Genomic DNA, 27,272 nt, shown 5'->3' on the forward strand with positions numbered 1-27,272 from the left:
GCAATTTGGGGTGGTCAGAGGCAACGTGCGGTGGTCAGAGGCAACCTGTGGTGGTCAGAGGCAACCTACGGTGGTCAGAGGCAACCTGCGGTGGTCAGAGGTGACGTGGTCAGGGGCAACGTGCGGTGATCAGAGGCGACGTGCGGTTGTCACGGGCAACCTGCTGTGGTTACAGGCAATGTGGGGTGGTTACAGGCAATGTGGGGTGGTTACAGGCAACGTGGGGTGGTTACGGCCAACGTGGGTTGGTTACGGGCAACCTGCTGTGCTTACAGACAATCTGGGGTGGTTACGGGCAACGTGGGGTGGTTACGGGCAACCTGCAGTGCTTACAGACAATCTGGGGTGGATACGGGCAACGTGGGGTGGTTACGGGCAACCTGCAGTGCTTACAGGCAATCTGGGGTGGTTACGGGCAACCTGCAGTGCTTACAGACAATCTGGGGTGGTTACGGGCAACGTGGGGTGGTTACAGATAAACTGAAGTTGTTATAGGCAATCTGGGGTGGGTACCTGTAATCTGGCATGGGCACCGCAATCTGGAGGGGGCCATTGACAATTTGGGGTGGTCATAGGCGCTGTGGCGTGGTCAGAGGCGCCGTGGCGTGGTCAGAGGCGATGTGGCGTGGTCAGAGGCGACGTGCGGTGGTCAGAGGCACCGTGCGGTGGTCAGAGGCAACATGCGGTGGTCAGAGGCATCGTGGCGTGGTCAGAGGCAACGTGCGGTGGTTACGTGCAATCTGGGGGGTTACATGTAATCTGGCTTGATTACGGGGAACCTGGGGGGTTATGTGCAACCTGGAAGGGTTACAGACAATCTGGGATTGTTACTGATAGACTGAAGTGCTTATAGGTAATCTGGGGTGGGTACATGTAATTTGGGGTGATTACGGGCAATCGGGAGGGGGTCACTGGCAATTTGGGGTGGTTACGGGCAATGTGCGGTGGTTACGGCAATGTGCGGTGGTTACGGGCAATGTGCGGTGGTTACGGGCAACGTGCGGTGGTTACGGGCAATGTGCGGTGGTTACGGCAACTTGCGGTTGTTATGGGCAACGTGCAGTGGTTACGGGTAATCTGGGGGGGTTAGGGGTAATTTGGGAGTAAACTGCAATTATTACTATAATAAAAAGTGTGTGTTTTATTTTTTTGTATGTTTGTCACTTTTTGTACTTTGCACATTCATTTTCACTGTATTACTATGATTACTTAAGGGGTAGGGGGGGTGACTGGGGGACAAGGGTGACAGGGGGGGGTGGGGGGCGACTTGGGGGGTGGGGGGGACATCACTTTTTATCCCCTGTCACCAATCATTCATGGTGACAGGGGATAAAAAGTGCCGGGATGTACGTGGCACAAGCCATCAGCGGTATATAGTATATACCGCTGATCGCTTGTACCGGGACCCCACAGGGGGGTCCCCGATCACTGCCCCATGCTCTCCGCTACCTCCGGTGGCGGAGAGCATGGGGTTTTCATTCATTTTAACTTTTCCATTGCTGTGAACAGACATTAGTCTGTTCACAGCGATGGCGGCGGCCATCTTGGATTTGATGGCCGCCGGGGAAGGGGGGTTAGTGATCACCCTACTAGGGGGGGCTGATCTGAGGTCTGGGGGACACTTATTTCATCTCCCCCCTCCCGTAGATTCACGGCGGGGGAAGATGAAAGGCGGCGGCGGCACCGGTAATCCCCTTTGCCGACGGCCGCCACTATAACGTTAATAGCGGCGATCGTCGGTTAGGGGGGGGGCGGGACGGACCCCACACACTGCCCCAACCCCTCAGCTACCTCCAGTAGCTGGGGGGATGGGGTGGGGGCCGTCCCGGCCCCGCAGCCTTATTCTCTGCCATCGCCGTAAAAAGCTGATGGCAGCAGAATAAGGACCCTTAGTGACCGCCGTAAAAAGCCGTATCGGCGGTCACTAAGGGGTTAAAGGATGGCTCCTAAGCCACGCCCCTCACTATACTTATAGCTTGAACCCGGGCCACTTTTGTGACCTGGGGCAGAACAGGGCTAAAACACATACCGCAAACACTACAGGGAAATATAGCCTGACAGTGCGCACGTAAAGAGGAGCGACAAGAAACAAGATAACGGGACTACAGGAGTGGACCAAGCAAAAAAGTACAGGAAGAAAGTTAGGGAGGAAAAGAGGTATTTCATACTTTTTAAACTTTTACTTTTTTTTTGGCTGGCCAGAAAGTTACGTAGACCTCCTATGATAGGTTGGTCGCTCAGTAAGTAGATAGCCCCCTTAGTAAGTAGGTGGGTTCATCTTTAGATAGGTAGGTCCCCCAGTAAGTAGGCCCCTAGTAGGTCGGTAGGCATGTAAGTGGTAGATAAGTTTACCCCATTAGCTAGGTCCTCCCAATATGGCTCCTTGTATATAGGTCCACTAGTCAGTCAGTTCTCCTGCCTAATTTCTGCCACCATAAAAAATAAAATAATCAACTCCCAGAGCTGTGCAGGCTGTGGCTGCTGGAGAGGATGATGGCAGAGGGATGCTAAGTGTCCCTCCAGTGCCCTGTATCCCTCAGTGTCCCCCTGCCATCATCCTCTCCAGCAGCCACAGCCCGCACAGCTCTGGGAGTCGGGTTGTGACATCACCGTGTTATCCAGGAAGTGACATAACCATTTTATCCAGGAAGTGAAGCATTGATGCAGTAGTAAGTGCAGGGAAAAAAGCACAGAATAAGCTTTCTCCTTTAAAGCGTAACTGTCATATTTTTTTTTTATTGCAGAAATCAGTAGTGTAAGCGATTTTAAGAAACTTTGTAATAGGTTTCATCAGCCAAAAAAGCCTCCTTCTGTACTCAAGAAGCAATTTCCCAGCCTCCCCCCCTGACTTCTTATCTGTGCATTATCAGGCAAACATGTCTTCATTACAGAGAAGCCAGTGAAGACGGGCTCTGCTCTCTCCATTGTAAGCCTATGAAGAGGGGAGGGGCTGAGGGAGATGAGGGAGCAGGAAGAGCTGACATGAAGGTCAGCTGTTTATAGACTGTCTGGGCACCTAAAACGCTAAATTCAGGTGTCAAAAAGGTCAGTGCTTATCTATGAACTTACTGAGAGAAGATTGCAGGGTGTTGTGCTGTGCAGGACTGCTCCGTGCTCAGTCACTCCTAAAAGCCCCTTCCCTCTCCATAGCCACATAATGGAGACAGAAATCCTGCTTCATCTGATGTGAGGGGGGAGGCTGGGAGATTGCTTTTAAAACCTTTATAAAAACCTATTACAAAGTTTCTTAAAATCGCTTGAACTGTTGATATTTAATGTTTTCAAAAAAATGACCCTGAAATGACAGTTACGCTTTAAGACTATTCCTTCCATTACTGGAGATTTTAATTCTGCATTTTTTTGTCTGGACTGTTTCCTTACAGCACCTTCTAATTCAGAATTGCCATCTGGTGATCTGGCAAAATGTACCCATGCCCTGCCTCACACCTGCATCCCATTGGATCTCCGTACAACTTGATGTGGTTGTGGGAGGTTAATGGCAAAGAAGATGCCAAATCTACATGACGCAAGTGGTTCCTGGGAGGTAAACATTAGGAAAATGCTGAAGTGAGCAGATGGCAAAATCAGACTGACTACATGAATCATACTGAAGACTGCAGCCCCTCCATTATACTCTCTAGAGTGGGCAGAGGCAGAGCAAGATTACATAGCTACATAGAAGATTTTCAACAGAACAACTGGTCCATCTAGTCTGCCCTTATATTATTTCCTTTATTTTTTTTTATCTTAGGATAGATGTTTATCCCAGGCAAGTTTACATTCACTTACTTTTACTTACCACATCTGCTGGAAGTTTATTCCAACATCTACTACTATTTCAATAAAGAGGTATGGGAGCTTAAAAAATTTTAATTGGAATTTGAAGCAGTTGTGAATGGCCTGGCAAAGGAGAATTCCGTGGCAGGCTAAAAATACAGGATACATCCTATGTGCAACAATCTGCCCCGTCGGCTGAACCATCCTCATGAATATAGAGGTGCCGCTCTGCAGTGACCTCACTCCGACCCTCATCACTGCAGAATGCCAGATGAAGGAGAAGGAGCGAGATTGATCCGTGGACTGATGACAGTACTTCAAACTGCACCAGTACTCCCAGTGCACCAAACTGGCTAATTTGCATATTGAATAAACCATACCAGGGAAGGCTACATGAGAGGGGGAAGAAATAGGACAAAAATCTGTGCTGAAAGTGAACGCCAATCAGCAAGATCAATGGTGTGGCCTATTATCTTCATCAGTCACACGTATATTCCTATTTACTGAAAAAGATGTGGGGGGAACTAGTAATAATTTAAAGGGTACCTATCATTTAAACAAACTCCTGACATGTCATAGCGACATGTCAGAGGTTTGTATCGGTCGGGGTCCAGGTGCTGAGACCTGCACCGATTGTTTGAACGAAAGGGCAGACACGCATAGCACCATGTGCTCTGCCTCTTCATCTCCATCTCACTGCTAAAGTAGTGGTGGACGAAATTATAATGGAGCCCTATGAAACTTCCAGTATACCAATTACTAGAGATGAGCGAATAGTGAAATATTTGATTGGATTAGATTCGAATAGCTCCCGATATTGGACTATTCGATCGAATATCGAATCCTATTATAGTCTATGGGAGAAAAATCCTTGGGACTTGGAAATCAAAATTCGACCACTAGGAGGTCACCAAGTGCACAATGAAACCTCAGGGAATGATGCAAACACCTCTGGAATGCATATGGGACAGCAGGGGAAGCATGCCTGGGTGCATGAACGTAAGGTAGAAGTGTACCTTTTGGTCTAGCGGTACTTGCCTACGTATTAGGTGGTGTGTAATATTAGCATATGTTTGTTTCTTGTTTATTCAGTACACTTGTGAAATACAATTGTTTGCAGACTTATATAATGCCCAGCCAGTGATGTGAATTGCACACATGAATATATTGCAAATATATATCCACTTTCAGTATTACGCCACTATCACAGACTATCCACTATAGACTCCAAACACAATATAACCGCTTTGTATAATGTGAAAAAAATACTCGGACAAATTATTTCCTCTACATTAGCGTGGACAGAAAGCCAAATATTGAGCAAAAGAAAATTTATCATGTAGCCATTTAAATCACAAAAAGCAAAGTTGGTGTGGGGATTACTTTAAACGGCAGTAGAGTCTCTCTCCCCATGCTGTTTAGCCAAACAGCAGTCCTTTTATTTTTTGAGGCAATGGAAAAGCCTGGAATTCGTGGGAGCAGTCGTCCTACCTGTCTCTTTGACTGCTCCAGTAAACCCGGACTCGGATCAGCTGTGGAAACAGCTGATGCATTTAATAAAAGTGACTATAACCTACAGTTACTGTCTAAAGCTACTGGTTCACTTCACCAAGGCCAGGCACCTCGGTGACAAGTATCTGTCCTCTAAAATGACAAATATTATCTTCTCACAAGGGCTATGAGGTGAGCCCTCGAAAATTAGCTTGAGGCCCATGAGGTTGGCCCTCGAAAAAATTAGCTTGAGGCCCATGAGGTTAGCCATTGAAAAATTTGCTTGAGGCCCATGAGGTGAACCCTCCAAAAATTGTATAGAGGCCTATGAACTTTGGCCCATGAGGTGAGCCCTCAAAAAATTGTATAGAGGGCTAAGAAGTGAGCCCTCAAAAAAATTGTATAAAGGCCTATGAAGTGAGCCTTCAAAAAAACTGTATAGAGGAGTATGAAATTAGGCCCACGAGGTGAGCCCTTAAAAAAATTGTGAACATGGCCCTTCAGCCTTGTTATTTATTTATTTTTAATGGCCCATTTCTATGGCAGTGGAGGAGGAGGAAATGACCTAGAGCTGAAACATGCGACTTCACTTCTCAAGGCTTTCAACTAGTGGAGAAGCAAAGTTTGGGTCTATCCACTGGGCGTTCATTTTGATCAGTGTCAGTTGACAGGCAGCTCACTTATCTGTGATGGTGCCCCCACCTGCGCTAAAGACTCTTTCGGACAGAACACTGGCGGTAGGGCAGGCCAGCACCTCCAAGGCGTATATTGAGAGTTTCAGCCACGTGTCCAACTTGGAGACCCAATACGTGTAGGGCGCCAAGGGATCGAGGAGGACAGGGTTGTGGTCGGCCAGGTACTCCCTCAACAGCCGCCGATACTTGTCCCTCCTGCTCATACTAGGCCCTGCACTGATGGTACTTTGGCGAGGGGGTGCCATGAACGTGTCCCATGCTTTGGAGAGTGTTCCCCTGGTGGCCGTCGACCTGATGGATGTTGGCTGCCTTTGGGAGGAACTTTTTGCTGCCAGCAATGGAATGTGGGAATATCTCCATCATATTCTGCAGCAGTTCTCTCTGGTACTCCAGTAGTCTAGTGGTCCTCTCCTCTACTGGAATGAATGAGGAGACATTATCTATATACCCGGGGTCCCGCATTGCGAAAACCCAGTATTTTTTGCTCCCCATTATGTGGACAACGTGTTTGTCCCTCGCAAAGCAGCCCAATATAAATTCAGCCATGTGTGCCAGGCTGTGAATTGGCATCACATCGATGCCCCCACCAGAAGTATTGCTCAACATTTCCTCCTCCTCTTCCTCCTCTCCCTCCTCTTCGCCATATCCTCGCTGGACCAATAGAACGCATACAACTGCACCGCTAGCCTCACCAACAGTGTGGCCAACAGCCTCCTCCTCCTCTTCTTCCTCCAGAAATCGACCCTGAGAAGCTGACAGTAGTGTAGTGTGACTGTCTAGCTCCATCACATCTCCTCCTATCCCGGCCTCCGGTGCATGTAAGGCATTCTCCCTGATGGCAATGAGGGATTCTTTAACGACGCATAGGAGTGGGATGGTTACGCTCACTATGGCATTGTCACAGCTGACCCTCTTAGTGAACCCCTCGAATACCCTTAAAACTTCTCATAAGGCTGCCATCCATGGCCTCTCATAGTTGGCAAACTGAGGGAGCTGAGTTGAAGGCACCTGTGGGTTTTGTATCTGGTATTCCATGAGAGCTCTCTGCTGCTCACACACCATGGACAACATATGATACGTGGAATTCCAGCGAGTGGTGACATCACACAACAGCCGGTGTTCTGGCAAATGTAGGTGTTTTTGGAGCTTTTTAAGGCTAGCAGATGCCATGGTGGATTTCCAAAAGTGGGCGCACAGGCGCCGCACTTTCACCAGTAGCTCAGGCAGGTCGGGGTAGGTCTTTAAAAAGCGCTGCACCGCCAAACTAAAAACGTGGGCTAGGCATTGAACGTGTTGGAGTTCTCCAAGCTCCAGAGCTGCCACCAAGTTGCGGCCATTATAACACGACCATGTCTGATCCCAGCTGCAGAGGCGACAGCCAAATTTCTGCCTGCTGCAAGATGGCATCCTTGACCTCTGGGGCGCCGTGCTTCTTATCACCCAGGCTGATAAGCTTGAGCACGGCCTGCTGACGTCTCCCCACGCCAGTGCTACAGCGTTTTCAGCTGACCAATGAGGGAGATTTTATGGAGGAGGAAGAGAGATTGTCAGAGTCCGTGCTGGCAATCTTAGGCGTGGGGAGGAGGGAGGCTTTTCCTGCCTGAGACGCGGTACCTGCCTCCACGACATTTACCCAGTATGCCGTGAGTGATATATAGCGTCCCTGGTCGCAAGCACTTGTCCACGCGTTGGTGGTCAAGTGGATCTTTGCGCTAACCGCATAACTCAGGGCCTGCCTGATGTTACAAGACACGTTCTGGTGCAAGGCGGGGACGGCACACCTGGAAAATTAGTGGCGACTAGGGACGGAATACCGAGGTGCGGCAGCTGCAATGAGGTCACAGAAGGCTTGCGTCTCCACAAGCCTAAACGGCAGCATCTCCATGGCCAGCAATTTGGAGATTAAGGCTTGGGCAGAGGGGTGAGTCAAAATGCCTGACTGAGAGACAATTGCACCGAAGAGGCGCATGACGGTGCAGGCGAAGGGGAAGGTGAAGAAGGCACCAAAGTGGCCGAAGCACAGGCAGATGGCGAAATGTCCTGGGTGGTGGTGGTCTGGACTGTAGCTCTAGCAGAGAAAACAGGGGAAGAGTCAGCAGTGGCAACGCCGGGTGCAGGTTCTCCTGCATTTGCTCTTTTCCACTGAGCCCAGTGCTTTGCTTCCAGGTGACGCTGCATGGCGAGGTGGTTAAGTTGCTCTTCTCTGAGCCTCTACTCAGTTTGGAGTGACATAGCGTGCACACCGCGCTCAGCTTGTCATCCGCGCAAACATTAAAAAACCTCCACACCAAAGAACTGCATGACCTCAAGGGTGGAGCTTGACGTGACTGGCTGCTTCGGGGGAAAGCTTTGGCCCTGGTGACTCTGGCCTGCCTCTCCTGACTCATCTGTCCTCTACCTCTGGACATTTCTGCCTCTTTGCGCCTTTTTTTGGTGTGGCGCAGGCCACAGTCCACTACTTTCCCCACTGGACATCACCTCTTGCCAGGTCGGGTCGTTCGCTTCATCGTCCAGCCCCTCCTCCTCACTCTGCTGCTCCTCCTGCACACTGGGCATGTCAACTGTTTGGCTTACGGGCAATTGGGTCTTCTCATCGTCACTCATAACGACTTGAGGATGCTGGTCCAGATTTTGTGCATCGCTACAGATAAAATCCTCAGGTAGCTTCTGGGATTCATCAAGTATTTCAACACTGTCCAATTGGGAAAAGGACCCGAAAAGAGCTCCTCGGAGTGGACAAGGGTGGGATGACTATGGACTAATTGTGCAGGTTTGGAGACATGAGTGTCAGACTCTTGGCTAGCCTCGAGACTGGAGTGAGTGGATAAATGACTGGAAGTACTCTCCGCCATCCATCACTTGGTCACACTGATCGGGCCTCGACAGTTGTGTACCCTGCCCCCTGCCCAACTGTCCTATAAAGCCAGGGATGGTGGATGCGTGCGATACTGGACGTCCCTCTGAATCACGCGCTGTATTCCCAATCACTTCACCGTGGCTTGAAACCCCAGCAGCATTTCCGCATCTCTGTCCTCTTCGCTTTGCCCTACACATTGTAGTAGCCGTTTAACTTTTTTCAATAGTATACAATTTAGCTGTACCAGATAGTTTTAGATTTATCCCACACAATGTACAAAGCCGTATACTTGATATATAATTGTTTTTACAACAATAGAATTAAAGGGCTGGTGGGCGCCTTTACTGGACGCAGATTGCGCAAATCTCTAGAGTCGAGAAAACAGCTATATTATCCCACACAATGTATACAGCTATATGCTTGATATAGAATTGTTTTTACAACAATAGAAATAAAGAGCTGGTCGGCGCCTTTACTGGACGCAAATTGCGCAAATCTGTGATAGCAAGATAAAAGGTATTATCCCACAATTACAGTATACAGCCGTATACCGGATATAAAATTGTTTTTACAACAATAGAAATAAAGGGCTGGTCAGCACCTTCACTGGACGCAGACTGCGCAAATTTGTGGTAGCAAGATAAAAGGTATCATCCCACAACTACAGTGTACAGCTGTATACACACTGCCTGTCTCACTACAGCTTATACAGTGTAGACACACTGCCTGTCTCACAACTGCTTCTACAGTGTGTGTATACACTGCCTGTCTCACAACAGCTTATACAGTGTAGACACACTGCCTGTCTCACAACAGCTTGTAAATGTCTGTTTTTATATAGTTTCTGCCCTAACAAGGGCTTTTGGGGGTCCCTTCCTACCTTGCTGGAAAAAAGCGCCAGGGGATGTGGGAGGGCGACTTGAATTTTTACTGTGTTTTAGCACGAATATGATAATGAATAGCGGGGGGGCTTAGCACCTGGACCCAGACCGATACAATCCTCTGGCATGTCGCTATGACATGTCAAAAGTTTGTTTAAATGATAGAAACCCTTTAAAGTGTCACTGTCGTTAAAACTTTCAAAATCTAAATAAACAGTAAATGTGATATAAAGCAAGTTTGCAATTTACATTCATTATTTTTTTTTTTGTTATCATGGAAAACACGGCACTTCCTGGTTTCTGACTGTTTTTTTTTCTCAAAAAAGTCAGAAAACAGGAAGTCCTTTGTTTCCCAGGTGATCTGAGCAATCACAGAGAGAAGGCAGTCATGTGACTGATGGACACATTTCTGTGTTTCCTGTGTTTAGTCTGTTTTTTTTTTCAACCGACACAAGTCAGAAAATCTTCCTTCAGGAGGCTGAACCTGGATTTCTGGTAAGTACAGCTTTGTTTTACAGCATGATAACAACAAGAAAAATAATGAATGTATATTGTAAACTTGCTTTATATCACATCTACTGTTGATTTAGATTTTGAAAGTTATAACGACAGTGACACTTTAAATGCCCACACAAAGAATGCGATCAGCTAATGAATTAGAGAATTCTGAGCTGATCGATGGCCCTGTTAGTCCATGTACACAGTAAAATGCTAAATACGACCGTAATTTGAAGTAAAAATAAAACAATGTGTAAACAGATGGAAATACAGGTGGTAACTGAAAAGCACGTGCATGTTGGTCATTCTACATGTGCGTGTGCACTGCCAGACAAATTCTCATTGACTTCGAATGCATTATTATAATGAAAACATGGCTGTATGTTTACCTCAAAATTACGTCCGTCGCTGTTGCTCTGGCGTAATGCAATGTTGAGTTTCTGTTCAGTTTGTTACACAAAGAACAGCAGACTATATTATTTTTGCAGTCACATAGTAACTAGTTGTAGCCTAATAATAACCTCTGTTATCTAAATACACAATATACATGGGAGCCGACTCTGTTGTTCTCTTTGAGACAAGGCATGTCTAGTGCTGAGGCGTATTCATTATTGATATAGAGCTCTAGGCAGAACAAGTCCTATAGTCATATTGCATAATGAATGGTTTGGCGCCAGTTCCCCCTTTCTGTATTTTCTGCTATGGCAGGCACCACAAATGTGCTGATCTATGAAGAAATGTGACCTATTGAATGTGATTTATTGTTTAAATTAACTTTCTATGTTAAGGCTATGTTCACATAACAAATCACAGTGGAAGAACCTATGTTCTGTTTACAATAAAATGTCACATTTATTAGAACATCGGTCATCTGGAGAGTGCGGACTACGCCATGGTATCAGGATGGGGTCACGCATCCTGAAACCATGTCGTAGCCCGGGCTCTTCAGATGATCGTACCGCTCTCTTAGACATCTGAAAAAAGGGTTAGGGCTTATATTTGGAGAAACACAGTATGCCCCTACACTGTATCCCCACTCTACACAGTATTTAGCCGCCATACTTTATGTCCCACTGTGGTTAGGCTCCTATACTGTAATTTCCCCTATAGTTAGGCCTCCATACTGTATACCTCTCTGTACTTCTTTTCCTATACTGTACACATCCCCCCTCTGCAGTAAGCCCCCCATAGTGTATACCTCCCTCCCCCACTGTAGTTGTTCCCCAATACTGTGGATACACTCGCCATCTTTGCTGTGTAGACCGGAAATACATTTCCTCTTGTACTGTAGTGAGAGGGCGCAACAATAATTATGGTTCCCTGATGAAGCTGGATTTACTAGCTGGGGGGAAATGTTGGAAGTGGAACTGTTTGAACTGATTGTGTACACTGATACTGTTAATATATAGACCAATCCATCATAAACATGGTGTATGTATAGCACTTTTTTATCATTTTTTTCTGTCTGTAATATGTGTGTTGTTGTGACTCTATCCTGTCTTTTCCCTTTCTTAGCTGTAAGGAGGGACCATCCTTGTGGTTAGGGTCAGGGCTGGATACCCCCAAAAGGCAAGGAACGAGAAGGGGTCTATATCCAGGTAGGGGGCACTATACCTTTTCTTGCTACTGGAACATTTTTGTCCTATTTCTTCCCCCTCTCCCATAGACTCCCTGGTACGGTTTATTTGTCGGTCTTCCGCCAGTTTTGCTCTGTGTGAACGGAGCCTAAGCTCAGTATATGTTGTGGTCCCCTAAGATCCCATTTGACACTGTTTTTAAATGTTCTTATAACTGTTATGTTTTATTGAACACAGATTTTTTTCACTGTGAGTTTTTTTTTGTGGCAATAATTGTAAATTTGCTTTGTGGAGTACCCTTTTTAGAGCCCACATTTGGATTTTATGTTTACACAGCATTTTCCAGACATATTTTTGGACGTCCCTCATTTTCAGGCGAAAATACACAAGTAAAAATATGGCTGAAAAACAATTGTGTGTGAACATAAAGTCTAAGGCTATATTCACACAACGTAAGAGACCGGCTGTTCTGTGACCCGACCAGGTCACGGAGCGGCCGGTCTTTGAAAAGATCATCCTGGCCGGTACTGGCCGGATGATCTTTAGTGACCCCAGAAATTGGGCAGGAGCACAGGCACCAAAGGTAACCTGGTGGCAGTGTCCACTGGGAACTGCATTATCAAAAACAAATCTAGGCACACTAAGCAGTAAGGGAATGTGTTCCAGGGGTGGGTTCAGTACAGGGTGAGATAGGGATATGGAAGCCCAATAATCATTTAAGTAATTTACAGTATATACTGTATATGTGGTGTGAGCCCCCGGTGATGTTGTGTTGGAAGATTGGCCGGTCACTTTCTAGGTGGTGAAGTGTGACTCCACTCCGGTGGTGGTTGGTAGAGATGCAGCCGGGCCTTGAGATGGTATATTGTGACGCCAGTGCCGGTTGGACAATCAGGTGTGATGGCACGCCTGCTTTTATTTTAAGAGGCCGGTTGTACCAAGGTTGCTGTGTGTGCTGTGTTAGTGTGAGGAGAAGGACCACAGAGTCTCTTTACCATAAATAAGCTTGTTTTACTAGGAAAGTTTGTGCTTGCAGCAAGTTACACAATTAGTGTCGGACTGGCCCACCAGAGGACCGGAGGATCCTCCGATGGGCCCCCAGCTTTAGAACCTGCACTAACACTTTCTGACATCTTGTTTCTCACTGGTTCTTCAATGGTGGGCCTCCAGGATCATTTCCTCTGGTGGGCCCCAGATACCCCTGTCCGACATTGTACACAATTATGATGTTTCTCTTGATAAAGCACTTGATAATATACTTGACAACACTTGTAGACAAATACGTGACAATACAGCAACCATATCTGCGATAGCGATGCAGTGTAGAGTACAGTCATGCCAACTGAGTAGCGTGCTGAGTGATACAAAGAAGCAGAGTAGCAGAGAGAAGGAGGTCGTGAGAGTCTCAACCCAAGTAGTACTGGGCTCTGACTAAGACTGAACTGAAGTAGGGGACCTGGCAGGTGGGCGAGAACCCAGAGATGACCACTGTAGAGAGCTGTCTAACTTCAGTCCTTCCTCTACAATGTCCAACACGAAAGACCCTTACACTTCCTCCACCCATGTGACTTCATTCCTCAGCGTGACTAACGTGCGCTGTGAGTGGGTTAAGAGTGCAATAGAAGAAGTAAAGAAAGAGCTGATAGGAGAGAAGAAGAACAGATTCCTAGTGGTCCGCAGATCCATGTGACATACAAAGAAACAATAACCTTTAATACACTTCAGCTGTGCAGCATCTGAACACACATATCCAATACAGCGACATCTAGTGGCGAAACTTTATCACTACTTTCATCACCACATAACTACAATAGGTACAGACTTTTATGAAGGGTGTATATAATAGCTACACCCGTGGAAGGACACCACATATAGATGGTCCAAAACAGTTCCAAGTAGGAGTTATCCAAAGATTAAACGTAATCACCTATTTAGAAGTGGGGCCCCCACCGATAACAAGAATTAGTGACCACAACAGCCTGCACGCTCAGTCTCCAATTTCAAAGATGGCCAAGCATTGCATCACACATATTTCAGAGCTCCTAATATCTGTTACCTCTGTACAGCACGAATATAAGGACACCTCTTATTTCATCCAGAATCCTGGACTTATATTCATTATATCCATTTACTGCATACCTAAAGACATTGTCAGGTACTGCAAAGAGTAAAGTATACAAGAGTAATAGTAAACAATAGGCAATATTCCCTTACCCCATCCCGTATTGCTGCCATTGTTATGGTGCCAGGTCCCCACTGATCAGTACTTTCTAGTACACGAGAAATGCCCACCTTAGACGACGATTGGCCAAGCAGGCATTTCCTGCATGTTGAGATGTGAACAAGAATTGCTGATCTATGGGGATCGGCCACTAGGGGTATAGAAAAATCTATTTTTTCCTTTTAAACCAGCTCACAGTTGTGCGGCTGTGTCATTACAACGGCGTGATCATTCAAACAGATTCCCTGCACCCGACATGATATTAATATATCAGGCCATGCGGGGGAAACACTCCTGTACAGGCAAGTTGCTTATTCTTATTGCAGCGTCTAGTGTGAGGCCTATATTTCAATCAAGCAAGTCAGAATAGTGAAATCACAGGCTTCAGGTAGGTCATTCATTTTTGTTTTTTGTTGTTCATTGGTCTTACATTGAAGAGTTGAGCTCTAATGCAGGTTTTTTTTCTAGAGCCGCTCATGTGTTTCGAGCCTTGAATTGCATTTCACTTGTGTGCGTGCTCTTTATTTTGTTTCAATTATTCCTGCAGCAGCTATTTTGTATTTCGAGAATATTTACTTTCACTGCTTGGCTGCCTGGGTTGTCAGAGGACAAAAAGGCGCTCTTTTTCTCTTAACATCTCCTCCTCAGCCTCATCTGCAGAAATCTTTAAAAAGTAATTTTATCTTAGAATTTTAGATGTAGATCCGGTAGGCCATGTTGAAAATATAATGTCAGGTGAGGATGTCTATTTCGTAGTTTGGTATTGTAATAATTTTGGCACACAAGGATGAGAAGGCAGCTTGGAATTTTGCTTAGATCAAAGGGAAGGTAAGAACCTAGGTATAAACAGCATTGAGATTGCAAATTGGGTCGACTTGGTCGACTCACATCCCATTGTTCCAGTATGTTGCTGGCACCATAACATACAACTTTTTAATTACATTTTATTCATTGGTAGGTAAGATGAGCAGAAGAAATTGTTTTTTTTTTTTTTGCACCTTGAACTATAATGTGAAATTTATTTATTTATTTACAATTTCAGTGTTACCTAATTATATTTTTTATGTTTTACTACCTTTTCCCCTAATCCTCTACAACTTGGCTTTCTCAGGAGCGCAGTAGGGAACAGACCCCTCGGATCTGCATCACTGGGGATACCACTGTTTATACTTTTTGTATAGGTCTTTGCTTTAATATTTGTGTGCACTTTATCTTTTCGCTTTAGGTCAGTAGTATTCCATGTGGGCATCGCTTCAGGGGGCAGGGAATACTGTCTGTCACCAAGTATGGTGTGTTTGTTTTAAGTGATTTTAAAGGAGGGAATCTCCTTGGCATTATATAATATGCAATACTGGGCAAGACTCACTGGCAGCTTTGCCATCCTGTCCGCTCCTCTCCTTTGCTCCACGCTTGTCCTGGAGCTGCTCTCCCTCAATGACACCTCTGGCCAGTAGGATGCACAAGCATCCAATTTCTCTGGATTTATAGGGGCAGTTTGTCTCCAACTACTACCGTCTGCCGATCCAGAGCCACCTGCACCTATTTAAAATAGCTCCACCTCCTGCTCCCTGTCTGAGCATTGTTGAATTCTAGCATTCCAAGTGAAGATGTCTGCTGATTCTGCTGTATTCCTATGTATCCTGACCCGTGACTGTTCTTCGGATTACATGCCTCACTTTTGTCTGTACTGCCTGCCTCTCCCATTGCTGACTCAGATTGCTTGACCTGCCCTGACCTATCGCTGGTTTGACTATGATACCTGTCTCCCCACTACCTTGTGGGATAAAGGGTAAAGACCTAGAGCGCACTTAGACTCTGCTCCCTGATGTGGCCTAAAGCCAAAGAAGCACAATCGGTTAAGTAGCACAAAGGGTCCACATTGTCTGTTACATTATATTTTGATAATTTAAGCTTACATTTTATTTTATTATGTTGGAGTGTATCCTCCACCACCTTTTTTTCCATTATATCTCAAACATCTTTATTGCCTCTCCTTATCACATGACCTCCACCAATCGGCAGCATGAAAGGACTGTCAACATCCAGACAGTGCTAGAATGGGATTTACCTAGAGTACAAGCACAGATGTCTGAGAAGAGCTGCTGTGCCTATGTATAGCAACTCTTATTTCGCTGATTGGTGAGGTCCCAATCATTCATTCATGGACCTGCCATCAATATATTAATCCAGGAAAATCCCTTCCATTTTTATACCTATTTTAATAGGTGTTAATACGACTAAAGTAGATCTGTCATGAAAAGGTTTTTAAAGAATCAGCTTAAAATTTTTTTTCATAATAGTCATATTGGTGAAAGCAGGTCCTAAAGTACTCGCTCCAACTTCTGTCTGTGCAGCACATTTCTCCATTTCTCTAAAAATATCTTATTAAAGAAGTGACCGATACAAATCTGCCAGCAACCAGATAGCGATGGCAATAATAGCAGGGACGCATGCACATAATAAATAATACATAGCAATGTGTGCGTTCCACAGGTATAATGTAGCAGTGTGTTATAATGAGGCAGAAACATTTGGAACACAAGGAAGACCCAAACCTGTCACCCTGTCACATATACTATCCAGCCGGCAGACAGACGGAGAGCCTGCAGCTATTCCAAATACCTTCCAGCATTAGTTTTCTCTAACAGAATTGTCATAATAAAAAAGAAACCTGATGAGATTTAATGGATGTTTATGCAGATTTTGTGATGCCGAGTAATTCTGACATAAACCAATAATAGCTGGGCACGTTTGTTTGTATTGGTGGAAATATAATAGGGTATAAAGTAATATATGTATATCCAAAATTAATGCATTAGGCTATGTTCACACAACATGCCTTCTGAGGGATCCCTGCCGGAGTGTATACACATAGTTTACACTCCAGCCGGGATCCGTAGCGGCTCCGGCCGCACAATCCATTGTGTGCAGTGGGGAGTTCTGATGCTGGCGTGCACGGATGCACAAGAACTCAGCGGAGCTAAAGATGCACATGGGTGCACACGAACTCAGTGGCGCTAAAGATCATCTGGCCGGTACTGCAGTACCAGGCAGGATGATCTCTTCTGAGACCGGCCGTTCCATGACCCAGCTGGGCCACGGAACGGCTGGTCTCTTACAAGGTGTGAACATAGCCTTAACATGTATCTGTTACTTTAAAAACTTTGATATGTGACAGAGACATGTCAAAAGTTTTGATCAGTGGGGGTTTGGGTGCTCAGACCCCACTGATCGTAGAATGAGTGGGGAGAAGCACATGACTGAGTGCTACGTCTCTGCACTCTTTATACAAGTCCATCTCGGTTCCTTGGACAGTGCGAAAAGTGAAAGCACTTATCGCTCACCTCTCCCAGCTATATCTAACAAGACCCCAACACTGAGACCCCAAATGTTCAAAACTTTTGACATTACTCATGACAAGTTAAAAGTTTTTAGAAGTGACAGAGCCCATTTAAAGGGAACCTGTAACCATGGAAATTTATACCTGATCTATTGACATCATGTTATAGGACAGGATGAGTGGGAAAATATTCAGTATAATTTTTAACTTATTAATTGAAATCGCTCCTCACTCTGTGTTTAGGAGACCGGTGGTCAGTGTCACTCAGTGCTAGGACCACCTACTGGACTCCTAAGCATGTAAAGATCAGAGACTTCAATCAATAAAGGACAAGTTATACTAAAGCTTTTCCCCCCAAAGATATATATATCAATCTACACAACTCCTCCTACTCTATTACATGACATCCTTAAGGCCCTATTCCATGGGCCGACTGAGAGGAGCTTGTGTGCTCCTCGTTCCCCGCTCGCTGCCGCCGCTATTCCACGTGGCGGCAGCGAGCAGGTGAGTGCGGGAGGGGCCGCGGGGAGGTGCGGGGGGGGGGCTGCCTGGGTGATCGCTAGATCGTTCGGGCAGCCCATAGCATACAGCAGCGGTCTGCTGCCGCCGCTCCTATTCCACGGGGCGACGGCAGCAGATCGTTGCTGTATAAGTCATTTGTCGATATTGGTCGAATACGGCTGATAATCAGTCCGTCGAATAGGGCCTTTAGGTTAGAATGCACTTTCATGGTGACAGGTTCCCTTTAAGACATTTAAGAGATGCATTTCTTCAACTCTGATGTTTACTTCACTGTGACTTAACATTTAGCTCAACTAGAAACTGTTCCATTTCTCTCCTTAAAGGGTTACTCTCATCAAACTCGAAAGTGTTCAATGGCTCTATAGACCATGAACAAATTTACTTTGGGGTGATTGTATCCATGTTCTCAGGGTTCTGGACACTCAGACCCACAGAGACCAGCATGTTATCCCCTATCCTATGAGAAATGGGCCTCTCTATAACCTGCCCTCTGCCCCCCCCCCCCCCCCCCCCCTGAATAAAAAGACTTGGGGGAACATTTATGAAGATTGCAGCTGGGGCGTACATCAGGGAGAAGGCGCAGATTTGCCCCTTCTCTCTGGCATACCCCTGCCATATCCCCGGCACCCATTGGGGGGGCTCAGGGGGGTGCGGCGATTTATTTATCATCATCCTAGGCATAAAATCATGATCCAAACCTGCACCTGCTGTAAGCAGATGTAGACTTGTTGCACCAGACATAGGGTCGGGCGCACAGCTGTCTGGATTTACTTAGAAGCGTGCGTCTCTTAGTGAATCCAGCCGGGAAAAAGGGGTTGAGGCCTAATTTAAGACTGGCATACAAGTACGCCGATCCTCCCCCCTCCCCTGGTGTTTATGTCTTGCTTTCCATTACCCTTGGCTCTATATCCCCATCCCTCTATTTGCTGACAATGCAGTTCCCAAAGGCAGTAGCCCAAAGCTAGTAGCAAAAGGAATAAAAAACAACCAAGACTGGGGCTCCTCTCTCCAAGGGTCCGGTAGCAGCTGCATGGTTTGCCTCTATGGTACATATATCCATAAGGAGAATACATTCATATTGTGGCATTTTCTTTTCTGTCACATTTCCATATAATCAGAGAGCAGTATGTCAGGATGCATCAGTGTAAGATCAGAGGCGTATGGAGATATAGGAGGGCCCCATGGTAGTGTATGTTCCTTTACAGCTCTGTGTAACTTGTTCAGGTGTGTCATTTGGCCATGTATATATGGCTGAATGGGAATTTGCTTAGCTAGGTGGAAAAAATGACTGGCCAGTCCACCAAGATACCAACTGCTGTATCTATGCGTCATTTATTTAATTTGTTTAGGCATTTTTATTGTATCACTCTTTGACGCTTGGAATACTGTTGACTATACAGTAATTTATAGGGTAATATTCGGGAGCGCATCTGTTTATATGGCTATGATTACATCTGTCCTACTCTGTGTAATTATTCTTTCTCACTATTCTGCTGCTCATTTCCATACTACAAAGCCATTTCTATTAGGTAATAATTCCTGCCTTTCATTTGGTGTTCTTTTTGTTTATTTTATGTGACAATCCTCCGTTCTGTACTTGTTAATCTGTCATTCGCTTCAGACGGTTTATTATCAGGCTGGTTTCCTTTAATGAATTACAAGATTGTACATCATGTCTAAGCATCTGGCATCTTCTAGGAATTTTTCAGACACCAATATACACCCACATTTGTCTTTCTAATCAAAGGAGAATTTGAATAAAAAAAAAAGTTTTGGAAGGAATTCATCACTTTAAGGGGAAGTCCGGCGCCCAGGGAGAAGGTGGCTGAACCTAACTACATGCACCTACTTCCTTGGCTACAGCGTTGGGGTACGCTGTCGGCCAGACATCTCCTTTAATACATCTCACATCTCATGTTTCTTTTTTATCTTGCTCAGAACCACGTGCACCTACGACTTACTAGCTGCTTACATGCTCTTTCGTATTGAGGTTCATGTGTAGGACTGTAGAATAATATGTTAAAGGGGTACTTCGGAGGAAAGCAGGAAGGAAGTAGCGTATTCTTTCTAGTTTGACACACTGCTCTCTGCTGCCACCTACGTTAGAGCTGGCAGCAGAGAGCACAGTGTCAGAATGGCAAGGAAACACCACTTACCACAGGACTCAATTCAAATCAATTTTAAGTAAAGTGTTTCATGTTTTGTTTTTTGTTTTTTCATAGGTTTGTATAAAGTGGTGTTGTTATTTGTATGTATAATACTGTATATGTAATAATTGCTAATAAGGTTTCCATGATTATTCTCACAGTCATTGGCTTTATTTACAACTGTTTGCATGCCACTCTATTACAAGGCGTTCAGTAGTGTTGTATTACCTCCAGTCTTCGCAAACAACATAGTCTCTGAAATCCATGAAACCATGCCTACCATACATTACATGGTAATTTCTGATCCTGTGCATTGCTTTTCAATATGGTATTGATTAGAGATATGCAATATGGAGAAACAACCAAAGGGAAACCCCAAAAGGTTTTCTCCTTTTTAGACTACAGGAGCTGAAGAACAAGGCCCTAGTGGGGTCCGGAACTAAGCTGAGGTTCAGTATCAATACTAGAGATGAGCAAATTTACAGTAATAACAAAGCCAAGCGCTCTGTTATCTCCGCAATCCACTCATCAGCTGCTTCCATTTAACTGACTGCCACTCCATGCCGGTCCTCCTGCTGGGAAAGGCGGATCCACACCTTGGAAACTGGGAGAAGCTCTTTGACTATGTCTTCAAATCTAGCCAGAGCCAAAATGGATTATGGTTTGGACTGAGAATCTACATTTCTGGTATGTGATCGTAACAATTAGAGATAAGCAAACCTGGAGCATGCTGGAGTCCATCCGAACCCGAACTTTCGGCATTTGATTAGCGGTGGCTGCTGAACTTGGATAAAGCCCTAAGGCTATGTGGAAATCATGGATATAGTCATTGGCTGTATCCATGTTTTCCAGACAACCTTAGAGCTTTATCCAAGTTCAGCAGCCCTAGCTAATCAAATACCGAACGTTCGGGTTCGGATCGACTCGAAGCTCATCTCTAGTAACAATATTACGTCAGTCAAGCAATAGTGGTGAAATTATGACTGATGGTACTCTTGTGGTTACCTAGTTACAAATTTCTATGACTAAGAAGCACTTGAAACCTAAAAGGTCCTAAAAACCTTTATACCTTTATCTTCAGAAGACATTAAGCCTATAAGCTCAAACATACTCCAGATCTATAAAAATGACTACAGGACATTTATAGCACAAAGCATAAATCACAAAGAGTACTGCAAATGCTTTACAAATGTAACCATCATTGCTTTCTAAATAAACACAATGGGGGACATTTATTAAGTCAGGTGTTTTTTACGCCGGACTTATAAATGTCCCCGCATCTCCGGCGCTACGGGGATTTATGTAGAGGCCCCTTCACACCCCCTCCCCGCCCCCCGGCGTACTCGGCGGAAAGTGCCGATTTGCAAATATTTTATTCGCAAATCGGCCATTTGCAAATAAAATAATGCGCAAATCGGCACTTTCCGCAGAAAATCCTCCGTACGCCGGATGATACATGTCCCCCAATATATCTATACATGGTGTCTTAGTAAAGGGTGGTGTAGTACACAAATGTTTGGGGGGTAAAGCACACATCCTTCTAAACTATCAAAGTGGTAAAAGTGAACACAAACTGTGCAATCAAACAACAACCAATGAAAAGTGAGATAAGTGCAGAACTTTAAACTTTTACAATGTGAACTATGAACTGAAAACTATGAACCCACCAATAGTGACATCCCATTCCCTAGTTGACTAATGTGTTAACTGCTTTAAGTGCTAACAAACATGCAAGAGCACAGCTAGATAGATTTCTCTCTCATACTGTGCAAACTTACAATATGTATATATCCCAACAGATTAAACTGAAGGGTAACCATCATTTCCAAACTTCTGACATGTCACCAAACTTGTTAGGGTCCAAATGCTGACCCTAACCCTACTTGCTTAAAGGGAGGGGCAGAGGGCCCTCAGCAGAGTGCGGCATCTGTTCCTTCCTGATCATCACTTCCCGGATAGACAAACAGAAACAAAAAGGTGACGACTTGACCACCTCTGCCCTATTTTGGCAACTGTTGGGGGTAAGGAGGCTGACATGTCAATATGAAAGTTATAGTCACGTCAATCGTTCTATGAAGGGATAGTTACCCTCCCCTTTAAGGCACAAACAGCATTAAACTATTAACTGTGGTGGTGTGTATCCTAAACGTCATTTTTGTCAACTCCATTTCCTCACTCTCCTCCTCACTTTGAGTTACATCCATGACAACAACTTCACTGTCTGACAACCGGGTCTCATCGTCATCATCAGACACCTCTTCCAACCCCGCTTGCAAGTCCACACTCTCATCACCCACTGACTGCGTGAGCTGCATAGTTTGGGCATCAGGACAGATCGACTGCTCCGGTTACTCTGACTCAGGGAAGGGTCCAGAAAAGAGTTCCTGGGAGCATGGTGGTGGTGGTGGATCTGAATCCCTTCTTTCCCTGGAGGGGCCAGGCTGTGGGGAAGGAGGCTGAGCTAATGGAGCAAGGGTTCCATTCCCTTGGGTAGTGTGGGTGGACTGCGTGGAAGACTGGGTGGTGGATAAGTTACTGGACACATTATCCGCTATCCACATGATCACCTGTTCACACTACTGCGGTTTCAATATCGGTCTACCTTGAGACCCTGTAAGTTGGGCAAAGAAGCTAAGGAGTGGACGTCTGCGGTGTGCCACTGCTCCCTCCTCAACAGGTGCTGCTTTGTCACCCTGCCCTGAACAACGGCCTCCGGCAACGGCATCACTTGGAACCCCACGCCCTCGACCCTTACCCCTGGGGTTCACCATTTTATGGACACAGCACAGTATGGAACTTAGATAGGCCTTGCGTATGAAATACAGAAATACACAAAAATACTTGTGCTCCCACAAGTTTTGGGGGGGCTGTACGGTACAATCTGTTAGTGGCTGGACCTAGATACACGCTGTGATACCCCCGTCCAATGAGCAGTGAAGTTTTATAAAGGTGTACTACAAATCCCAGCAATACAGTGTAGTACCCACTAGTTTAGGGGGGGGGCTGTACGGTACAATCTGGTAGTTGCTGGACCTAGATACACGCTGTGATACCCCCTTACAATGAGCAGTGAAGTTTTATAAAGGTGTACTACAAATCCCAGCAATACAGTGTAGTACCCACTAGTTTAGGGGGGGGGCTGTACGGTACAATCTGGTAGTTGCTGGACCTAGATACACGCTGTGATACCCCCTTACAATGAGCAGTGAAGTTTTATAAAGGTGTACTACAAATCCCAGCAATACAGTGTAGTACCCACTAGTTTAGGGGGGGGGGGCTGTACGGTACAATCTGGTAGTGGCTGGACCTTGATACACGCTGTGTTACCCCCGTCAAATGAGCACCACCAGCCCCAAAATAAAAAAAAGAGTACCCTGAGCACTTCTTAGGGGTCTGTATGCAACACCAAATGTCCACTTTCTGCCAGCAGCCGGTCACCACAGTGTGCTGCTGAAATCGCGGTAGCAACACTGAAAGTCCCAGCCTGCAGTCTGTAGTAATAGTATTAAAAAAACGATTTGAAGCCCTGAAAAGGGCTGTTTGTTTGTATTGCTAGTATATACCCTGCCTACTGGAACGCTAAATCCTACACTGACACTCTCCCTGAGAAGCAGCAGCTCTGTCCCTAATCTCTCACAGCATGCGTCTGAAGCGAGCACTGCCGGCTGCGCGTTTCATATGGCAGGGTCATCTGATCTGGCCAACCAATCGCTGCTATCAACATGTATGGGTCCCACATCATCGCAGGATGTATCAAAGAGTCTCCTGCATGTTTATTGGCTGAGAAATAGCGCCCAAACTTACAGGAAACGGATGATGAGATTTTACTATCGAGTACCAAGCTCGGACGAGCATGCTCACTCATCACTAATACTCACCTACCTCAGTCCTCCATTTTTTTTACTGACTTGTCTTGGCACCTCTGCAGTCAGTGACTGGCTGGCTGAGCAGGCTGTCACTGCCAAGATTTGCCTGTCTGAGGAGTAGTGGACCAGATGGTGTCACATGAGGGACTGAGGTTGGAGAGTATGGTCTTTTTCATGCTGCTTCCAGCCAAATATAATTTTTTTTTTGTACTTCTTTAATATATAACATTATGCAGTTGTGTTCACCTTAGTAATAGCTGCAGGTAGCCAAAATGCAGTCAGATTTTTCAGTTGATTTTTTTTTTATACATTTTTATATTATGTGCCCAAAACTTCCATGATATTTTATTTTAAACTGTCATTCTATCATTCAAAAAAAGAAAAAAAAAAAAAAATATATATATATTTTTATTTTTTTTTACATATCACAAGTACATGTCAAATGTTTTGATTGAAAGGCGTCCTATTGATAGACCCCCATTGATAAGGAGAAAGAGAGAAGCCCACAGTAGTGCATTTCACTTCCCGGCTTGTAACAAGCTCCATTATAAGTCTATGTGACCACTGAATGGAGATAAATGACAGTGGAGATGTAACGTTCAATACCACTTGCCTCTCCCCACTTGTCCCCCTGATCTGTGGGGGTCTCAGTACTGATCAATACTTTTGACATGCCCCTGTGACGTAACCATCATTGTATGCTTGATAAAGACCTTTATGGTCGAAACATCGCATTCTCTATACCAGATCAGGTAAAATAAACTCAATATTGATTCACTACGGATGCTGTTAAGATTTTTTTTTTCAGACGGCCCAGATGGCCCAGATGTCTTTTGTTATGCTCAGCCAATGGCGGCTGAGCAGCTGATGACGCGCTGGAGGGGGGCCGGCATGAGGGAGGGCTGGAGCGGTCAGGCCAGCCTCCTGAAGAGTGACGTGATCGTCCCAAGATGGCGGCCAGGGTCAACAGTGATTCCGTAACTATACTGTATCACACTTCCGGGTCCACAGTTGGGAGGGGGGGGCATGGGGAAGGGGGCCATTCACATAAATAACACACATTACAATGTTGTATAACTTTGTAATGTGTTATTTAGTGAAAAAAGGTTTTATACCGCACTACCTCTTTAACCCATTTACTTCCCTAAAGTTCTAGGTGTATTTTTCTGGCTTTGTAAAAAGTTGGTTTACATTCTGTTGTGATAGAATTCTCATTCTAACAGCACAGTAAACCTACGCATCCCACCCACAGTGTCATGTGATCTCTATTTTACAAAAGGTACCAGAAAGTAGTAAATTATTTCATAGAGCTTTTTTTACCCCCACCTCTAAACCTTTTGCATCTACTACAATTTAGATACTAAAATATTTACTTTATTTTTCATTAAAAAAAAAACCTAAAATGGGTCATGAACACGGTAAAACTAGAATATCAAGAATTCAAGCAAGTTGTTACCTTAGCAACAAATCCCATGTGACAACACTCAAATTTCACCTCTCTTTCCTTTAATTTGTATTGTATTGCTGCCGCTTGAAAAGTGTCATTTTGAAAAACAAAACCTAACCATTAAGCCATAGAAAAGCAGCAGAGCTCTGTAATATTACGGTATAAATACTTTATAGCTGCATTACACGACTTTCTGCTTCTTACAATAGTTTGGTAAATTCTCAGAACGTTACCCGAGGCGGAAAAGTAAAAATCAACAAATAGAAAAAAGGCCAAAATTTGAAGCAGAACTGAGCATGTGTGACCCACCTTAGTGGATGCCCAAAGCAAGGGCAGCAGGTCATGGAATCACAGCAGTGTAAGTAGATATCTCATAAACAGTACATTTTAAGAAATTCTTGTACCTGTGAAATATGTTTAATTTCACATGATGCATCCGTTTAGACCTATTTATTTTTTTAGGACAACCCCTTTAACAAAACCTCCCAGGAACTGTCCGGAGCAAGAGATTCTCTATGGGGACAGTTCCTGACATGGACAGAGGTGGCAGCATAGAGCACTGTGTCAAACCGTAAAGAATACACCACTTCCTGTAGGGCATACAGCAGCTGATAAGTACTTGAATATTTGAGTTTTTTTTTTTTTTTTTTTTTAACAGAAGCTTTTTAAAATATGTATAACTTTTTGACCCCAGTTGACTTAAAAACTTTCATTTCTCCAGAGTACCCCTTTAACTTCTATCAACTCACCTTAGATTCACAAATACTAATAGGCATAAGGGCGGACTTATTTCTATTTATCCTGTGAGCTGAAAGTTTACAGGGTGCATAATATTCTTATTATACCATGATTTGGACAAATATCTAGAAAAAAACAATGTTTTGGTGACATTTCTTAAAGGTCACCTGCCGGAGCTTTGCTTAGTGTTTGTTCCATGAAGAATATTTTATTTATTTATTTTGTTCTTTTTTTGTGCTTTTAAATATGTTGCTGTTTCTGTAGATTACTTTTCCTGGATAAATAATGGCTAGCTTGGACAATGTATGTATGTATCTCAATGCATTATGTATATCACAGTCAGCCAGCAGGTGGAGTACAACCATGATTCAATATGAATAACAGAAACTGGCAAATGACTCCTTATTTCTATTCTGTATGCTGTAAGTCAGTAATACTAATACAAATCAAACATAATACAATGTATAATGCGGATCATGTACCAATCAGTTTTTTTTAATATATATATATATATATATATATATATATATATATATATATATATATTCTGCAAACAACACAATGATTCTTATACTCTTTAATCTTGTAATACAATAATAATAATAATAATAATAATAAAATCAAGATTTGGATAATGCATTGTTCCTTGCAATGCATATTCTTTGGCATAGCTCATGGCATAGGCCATCTCACTAGGTCACCCGACTGACAATCATGTCTCCAGCCTTTTGCTAATTGTGTTTTTCAGACCTTATGCTGTATCCTCTGCCTGAGTTCCTGACCATGACTGTTCCTGACTAATTTCCTATATTAGCTTTTTGACACATTACTCACATTCTATTTGTCTCCAGTGTCTCTGACCTTGGTGTGTTCTTCAGCTTCACATCTCTGTATTTCACATCTGCCAGTATCACCAGCGGTTACCCATGGGAAGAGGCTTGAAGGCTGCCACCCGCGGACTTGCTGCAGGATATAAAGAACATTTTTACCGCTGAGTTCTCTGGTACATGCCAGGGGCCATTAGTCTCCATGCTTCACTTCTGCCAGAGGTGACAGATATTTCACTGTATTGTACACAATAATAATGAGAGACATATGAAATGTAGGAAATAACACATGGTCACCACACTGCCTATCAAATTAATTGTGACATCAGATCACTATCCCTTTACCCCTTTAAGGACGCTGCCTATTTTGACCTCTAATATATCAGTT

General features: G+C 44.6%; 1 protein-coding gene across 3 annotated transcripts in view; it reads right to left on the reverse strand.

The window, feature by feature from the left end:
• The window catches only part of HSPH1 (heat shock protein family H (Hsp110) member 1), an 87,683-nt gene that overhangs the window by 25,368 nt on the left and 35,043 nt on the right, over nt 1-27,272 (reverse strand). For all 3 annotated transcript variants that reach the window (XM_069972080.1, XM_069972081.1, XM_069972079.1), the window contains one exon: nt 26,892-27,020. In XM_069972080.1, coding sequence (XP_069828181.1) covers nt 26,892-26,893 — 2 coding nt within the window. In that variant the 5' untranslated portion in view covers nt 26,894-27,020. The remainder of the gene's footprint in view (nt 1-26,891; nt 27,021-27,272) is intronic.

Source organism: Dendropsophus ebraccatus, chromosome 5, assembly GCF_027789765.1.
Source record: "Dendropsophus ebraccatus isolate aDenEbr1 chromosome 5, aDenEbr1.pat, whole genome shotgun sequence".
In the NCBI taxonomy this organism is placed as follows: domain Eukaryota; kingdom Metazoa; phylum Chordata; class Amphibia; order Anura; family Hylidae; genus Dendropsophus; species Dendropsophus ebraccatus.